At 43.2% G+C, this 7,451-nt stretch overlaps 1 protein-coding gene across 1 annotated transcript; it reads right to left on the reverse strand.

The window, feature by feature from the left end:
- Positions 1-6,757: 6,757 nt before the first annotated feature.
- Positions 6,758-7,168, reverse strand: LOC119445164 (zinc finger protein 771). The gene has a single exon (XM_037709490.1). The coding sequence runs from the start codon at positions 7,166-7,168 to the stop codon at positions 6,758-6,760; it is 411 nt and encodes a 136-aa protein (XP_037565418.1).
- Positions 7,169-7,451: the final 283 nt, after the last annotated feature.

Below are 7,451 nucleotides of genomic sequence, written 5' to 3' on the forward strand. Positions count from 1 at the left end.
ATACGTGCGTTTTTAATTTACGAACGTTTTGAAGAATAAATTGGTTTTGGAGTGCGAAACGGTGGTTCCTATGCATGACGTACGTAAACAGCTGTTCGCAGCTGGTTGTTCAGCATGGTGTGTTGTCTCATGTGCCTTCTATGTGTCGCTCTGCCTGCGCTACAACAAATTGCAAGATGACCTATCATACAGCTACCCTCACCGCATATGCAGTGTTCGGAATTCGGCAGCAGCGACGTCGTCATGTCAGCGGAACGACAACCTCGCGCTACCCGTGCTCAGCGTCAGCTTCTGGAGAAATGATGTGTGTATATTGCTCGTGATTGCGCATAAGCGGTGCCTGCTCCTGGCCATATTCTTGGAACAAACACAGCAACAATCCCGCCGTGGCCGGGATTTCATCCCGCGACCTCGTGCTTAGTAGCCCAACGCTATAGCCACCAAGCAAACACGGCGGGTGTTGATTACGGTTCAAAGCAAGGGTCAATAGGATAACGAGTCCGCAATATATTCAAGGTTTGTTGGTTTCTGCGCAGGAAAAAAAATTCTGCATCATAGAATTTTGAGCGCCCCTGGCATTGCCAGAGGCGTTCAAAATTCTAAACAATGGGCGCTATAACGTAAAATGATTCCAAACTGTTTTGATTCCAATTTCTGCAGTCAGCGTCCACGATTGTTCAAAACATTTTCGGGCCACTCCCAACTTCGCCTCTCTGTCACGCGACGTCACGAAAACCGCGATAGCGCTCCATCTCATATAACGTGTTCACACTGATTATGCATGATTAAACCGCACAAAAGAAAAATAATCATTCCTGATTCGACGCCTTTTCAGCATTAGCCCTCTGCTATTGGTCCAATGTTTTCTGGCTACGCCCACTTCACCTGTCTATCACGCCACCTCACAAAACCTGGAAAACTCACCATGTCAAAGTGATGTGTACGCGGAAATAATGCATTTATATGCCAAACAAAACTAAAAATTTTCTGAATGGCCACAGACTGCCCCGTTCCGAAAGGAATAGAAGATGGCTGCCCGCCGATCGCTCAGGCCCTCGCTACTCGCACCTGCCGGTGAGCATGTATTTATTTGCGCATGATAAACCTTTTTGCGTGGCAGTAAAACGTTATCGAGCCCTTTCGGCATGCATACGACATCATTCTGCCAACTCTTCCTTGGTGAGGATCCGTTTTAGCGGCATTCTTATCATTCCGTTGCCGCCGCCGCGATTTTCCACCAGCCACCGCAAGCTAAGTAAGGCGAAGCGGACCAATCGGAGAAGCCAGCACCACCCTCTTCATGCGGTTATCTATTTTGACTGTGCTGGCTCGGCCCCATCGAAACCTTCTCTACTAGAGCGTGCTCCTCGCTTCTTGTCAACCAATTAGATAAGAAAAACCGCTGAGTATAGACAATGTTATTGGTTGTCGTCATCTTCTACTTATTCAAAATACCTCCAAAGGCCCTCATTATGAGGGCATAACATGGGGGGGTCACAGGCGCACAGGCACTGGTCATAGAGTATACATCATATTAAACACAAGAGAATATAACAATAGTAATAAATAGAGTGAAACATATGTAATATACAAAATAAGTCACAATTATGTCAAAGAAAACATTAGTGCATATTAGGAGAACATAAGGCAACTGCAATACAAAGCAAAACAGCAACATCGAAAACACTGTAAAAGTTCCAAAATAATAATAGTAAGATTAGTTGACAAGTCGTGAGCGAATTAAATCTTGAAACTTAATCAAGTCAGGTTCCATGGCAATGTCTTACTTATGGTAAGGCGTTCCACAGTTATTGTGAGCGGTAAGAACGAATATGCATAATGGGATGACTGGCAGTTAATGCGTTTGACTTTGTATGGATGGCCACGACGTGGAAAGATAACTGGTGGTGACTGAAAGAAATCATCATAAAGTTATGGATGGTGATAAAGCTCATGGAAAAGTGATAGGCGAGAAATTTTACGGTGAAGTGCTAAGGTGTCCAACTCAGCTTTATTCTTTAACGAGGTGACGCTGGTGTAACGTGAATAATCTGAAAAAATGAATCGCGCAGCACGGTTGTGCAAGGCTTCGATGTTACTGATGATATAAGTTTGTTCGGGATCCCAAATAGCAGACGCGTATTCTAGTTTAGGACGGATTAATTTTGTGTACGCTTGTTTTTTAACATGCATTGGGGATTCTTTTAAGTTATGTTTATTAAGTGAAAGAGTACGGTTTGAAGAGGCAATGGTAAGATTAATATGGTTATTCCATGATAAGATTGACTGAAGATTGATGCCAAGGTGCTTGTAAGTTGTGGCGAGTTCCACAGCATTGTTATCAAGGGAGTAGGTGGTTGGAATTCGTGGCCTATTGGTGAAAGCCAAGAGTTAATTTTGGAAATATTTAATGGCATTAACCAATCAGAACACCATGCACTTATGCCTTCAGGTCAGTTTGTGGTAAGTAATTATCAGTGTTGCTTGTTACACATCTATATAGTACACAATCATCTGCAAATAGTGATTTTGGATAACACGCAACTGGGTAAATCATTATTATAGATTAGAAAGAGTAAAGGTCCAACTATGCTGCCTTATGGAACTCCAGACGTAACATCAGCCTAAGATGAGTTAGAATTGTTAACTGATGTAAACGGCATGCTAGATGAAAGAGAATCGGTGATTCATGCAATTATAGTAGGGTGAATGTTAAGTTGTGAAAGTTAAGGTAACAACCTATGGTATGGAACACGATCAAATGCCTTAGAAAAATTTAAAAATATTGCATCAACTGGAAACCCAGCGTCTATCAGTGCGTGTATGTCGTTAATAAATGTCGCAAGTTTGTAGCGCATGAGTAGCCCTTGCGAAAACCGTGCTGATACTTGAAAATATTATTATGGTCATCAAAAAAGTTGATGACTTGAGTATGTATTATATGTTCGAGTAATTTACAAATAGTACGGGTTAAGGAGATGGGACGATAATTAAGCGGAGAAGCACGATCACCTGATTTGTAAAATGGGTGTTATTTTAGCAATTCGCCAGTCATTAGGAATACAGCCAGTTGATAGTTACCGGGAAAATAGAGCCGTTAACATAGAACAAATACTATGTGATGTATTCTTTAAAAATTTATTATTGAAGCCTAGATGGTCGGCGCTAGATGACGTTTTAAGATTCCTTGGTAGAGCTAAAACACCAGACTCACTGATGACTACCTCGTGCATTGTGATTCTCACTAATGCCTTTAATGTTGGCAATGAATTAACGTTTTCATGAGTGAAAATTGTTACAAACGTATCATTAAGCAGCTGAGCACAATCTCAATCGGGGATAGGAACGCCATGAGAATCAGTAAGACTGATGTTACAGGATTCACAGGATTCACAATTACAGGATTCACAACGCGCCAAAAGCGACGAGTATTATTTTTTAGCATGGATGGTAAATCATGAGAAAAAAAGTTATGGCGAGTAGATTTTAGCAATGTCTTATAAGTCTTCTTGCACGTTTTGTGTTTATCATGGGCACTCGCGAGACCAGTCAGTTTTGCCTGCTTGTACAGTCTCTTCATTTTGTTATTAAGCCGCCGAAGCTTGTTGGTAAACCAATGAGAACGGTTTTTGCAGAAAATGGATAACATAGGAATGAACGTGTCAATGAGAGAACTGAGGTTGGCTTTAAAGAGGGCCCAGTTCTGTTCAATGGAGCGTGAATGAAAATCAAGCAGAAATTCATCTGAAATTGTTGTTAATTCATTGTTAATTGCGTCGATATTGGCTTTACCGTAACATCTCATTTTCTTTTTCGTAATTGTTCTTTTGCTCACGCAAACGTTAATGGATCCATTTATTACATCATGGTCTGCGATGCCTTCTTCATGAGTTATGTCGGAAAATATATCAGGATTGTTAGTTAAAATTAAGTGGCAGAAGTTAAAATATTATTATTAAAATATTGGCTGATGTTTCAGTGGATCCTGTTGGCTGACTAATAAGTTGGGTTAATGAAAAGTCAAGACAAGTGCCGAGAAAAGAATGTGCGGCCGCATCCATGGCCGATACGGAGAGTAACAACCAATTGATATTTGGAAAATTTAAATCGCCAATTATGATAATTACCAACCTCGGAAAAAGCGCACACACCTCGCTCCGCACCCGATGATACTCATCGGAGAACGCGCCAGACATGTCGGGTGGACGGTAAAAGACGCCAATGAATACACTAGATGCAGTACCCTTCAAGGAAATCCAAGTACATTCAAGAAAAGAATCGATAATGATGGGTGCGGCAATGAATTATTCATTTATCGCGATGAGCACACCGCCCCCTCTACGCTGTTGTCTATCACATCGAAAAAACTTGAAAGTGGATTCACTCGTAAAGATGCTGTTATCGTGAATGGTGTCGTTTAAGCCAGGTCTTGGTAAGTAACACTATAAGGAAGCCTGGAATGAATCCATGAGAGATGAGAGTGCAATACCATCAGCGACAACACTTCTAGCGTTGGTGTATAAAAAGGGAAATTTATTATCAGTGCGACAATGAAATTTTACGGGTAAGCTGGTAGATGAACCTGAGCCTAAGGAAACGAAGGAGGAACATCATTCATCCCTGCGCCAGGAAACAAGAACAGCCTGGCATTCATTGGTGTTCCACACGTAAATATCATTGTTCAAATGCAGTTTGTTGAAAACAAGACGTACTCGATGCCCGTCTTTCTTCATAGTTCGCGAGAACTGGAGAAGCTTCCGTCACTTTTCGTGAACTGTTTTCGAGTAATCTTACGAGATGCTCAAATTGGTGTTTTTCAACTTATAGCCGTGGCTCAGAACCAGTTCGAATTCCCTCTCATTGAAGAATTTGCCTATGATAGGCCGCTTTTTCTCCGACGAAAAGCGGCCCACACGATGGGCTCTCGAGATTGACGTCACAGTAAGCCCAAGTTTTTCGGTACAGAAATTATTTACGAGTCGTTCTGACTCTTCCCAAGTTTCAGACTTCGCAAAATCTGTTACGCCATAAAAGAGAACGTTAGACCGCCTAGAGCGATTTTACAGGTCGTCAATTTGTTCTTGTCCACCTTTCTTTTTTTCCAGCACCTTTTTTTATAAACACGTGGGGTGTCGGCCGCACCACACCGCAAGCGCATTTTACATAAGACAATACAATCCCTCAGCCTTGAAATGCCTACCCCCCCCCCCTCTAAAGAAAAAAAGAAAAAAAAAGGGGGGGGGGGACTGCATCTGACATGGACAACTAGGAATTGCTAAGATCAGCAGTATCCGTTTTTTTTAATAAATGGCACAGCCTTTATGTGGAATGCTAGACGGATGCTCGCACGCGATGAGTGTGGGTGTGTGAACAGTATAAAAATCTTCCAAGACAGACGTTGTGTCAACATTTCCACGCACACAAAAAAGAAAGAAAAAGACGGCTGCATAAACCTTACTATAACGCATCACAAAGCATCGTTGGGCATACTTAGCATACCCCCGCCCCGCGTGTTTAGGGCACATAAAAGCACATTTACAAGATGTACGAAAAATCGTAAATATAGTATTTAAAACTACTGCGCTCACCTGTTCGTAGAATTGTCTCCCAATCCGTTATCCGTTTGGCAAACGCATATACATTGCAGTCACCCGAATTCAATTGAATACAATATATATATATATATATATATATATATATATATATTCATTTCCGATCCAGTTTTTTTAAGCACTGCGGCAGTGCAGTTTCGTCGAAGTCGCGGATTTTAGAGCTCATTCTAATAGTTGTGCGCTGCGAGGTTGGACATTTTCGCGGCTGACGGTGTCCGAATGTGGAAGCTCCACGTAAGAAAAGGCGGACGCCTTCCAACGGCGTCAAGCTCATTTCTGAAGCAGCGACGCTGAATATCTGCCTTTACTGCCGACGGTATGGTTAAAATGTCCCATTGTGTACACTTTTAACGTATACATGCAAGCACAGAGTTGGCTCTCTGTCGTTATTCAAACGTAATTCACGATTTCTATGTGCAGTCAGATTTCGAGTTATTCGCGTACTCGTGCGTAACACACCTATGTGCATCTCATTCTGATTACATCTCATTCACGCCGGATTAGGTAAAGATCCGCGTAGATATATCTTTCATATCGGTTTGCTCCATCGAAGAATGGGCTAGTTGGTACATGGTTATACTTGGAATGCCAGCAAACTTGGAAGTAGAAAAAATCGAGAAGAAGACATAGACAAAGTGACAGGAAGGTAACCCCGGCCGAGGCCCCGGTTGGAATTCCCATTCCATTCAAATAGTAGAACAAAACTCGTTCTGGGAATGAGAGTTCTTCGTGGCTGTGGAGCTTAGCAGGCCAGCCAACTTGCAGAGCTGCGGATTCGCAATAGACAAGTTGTCCTCTTCACTCCGAACTACAAGGAAACACATCACGGGTCTTTCTCGGAAGCGAAAGCTGTTTAAGAAAAAAAAATCGTAATGGTCTACTGGTGCGATTTCTTTCATACGCAGCGAGGCTTCGATTTATATATTTATTTTATAGCAAATCTGCATGCGCTTCCATGTAGCTTTGCACTTTCCAAAAACGGAAGAAAGGGAAGTGGCCACACTTTTTTTCTCAGAGCAACGAGAAAAATCTTATAACGTGCGTATTTGCGCAAAACTGCCGAAAAAAAAAGTCGACCACGTTTTATCGCTAACTTTACTTGTCGTCGTGGTATTCGTCGTTGTGACGAACGCGCACGTGGCTTCTCAGGTCTCTGATGTCCACACACCCCTTGCCGCAGTGCGGGTAGTGCAGCCGGCACTGGCTGCGGTGGACGACCTGTTCGTGCTTCCTGGCTGGGCGAACCTCGTTCCGCACTCGGAGCACTCGTGCGGCTTCTGACCCGTGTGGGTGAGCAGGTGACTGGCGAGATGAGTCCTCGTCGTGAACCCTTTTCCGCACTCAGGCCAGACGTGACAACGAACGCTTTGGGCCATGTGCTGCAGTCTCCGGTGATTCGCCAAGTTTGACGCCCGCGCAAAGCGCTCGCCGCAGTCTGGGCACTCGTGCGGCTTCTCCTTTGAGTGGACCAGCAGGTGCCTCTTGAGGTCCCCTCGCCTGTTGAAACCTCTGTCGCAGACGTGGCACACGAACGGCCGCTCGCCCGTGTGGGTCATTTCGTGACAAGTGACACGGTCCCTGCGAAGGTGCGGATGAAACAAAGAACATAGCTGCGTTGTGATGCTGGCAGTAGACTTATCCTGCCACATTTGCACACATCCGATATTGCGCTCTAAGATGTCATAAATTAAACAAATTTCAACCTGGGCTCAGGGTTAACAAAAACAATAAAAAGGGGAAAAATAATGAAATGAGATTTTGGAGGTGCTATACAGACGACGAATTTCTATCGCGCCTAAAAGTTTCCTTAAGTATACATTAAGTTGTCTGTATTCGCGA

The sequence above is a fragment of the Dermacentor silvarum genome, chromosome 1 (assembly GCF_013339745.2).
Source record: "Dermacentor silvarum isolate Dsil-2018 chromosome 1, BIME_Dsil_1.4, whole genome shotgun sequence".
NCBI classification, from domain to species: Eukaryota; Metazoa; Arthropoda; class Arachnida; order Ixodida; family Ixodidae; genus Dermacentor; species Dermacentor silvarum.

What these genes read in the sequence shown, in the direction of transcription:
- LOC119445164 (XM_037709490.1), bottom strand. Translation starts at nt 7,168, where the DNA reads ATGACCCACACGGGCGAGCGGCCGTTCGTGTGCCACGTCTGCGACAGA.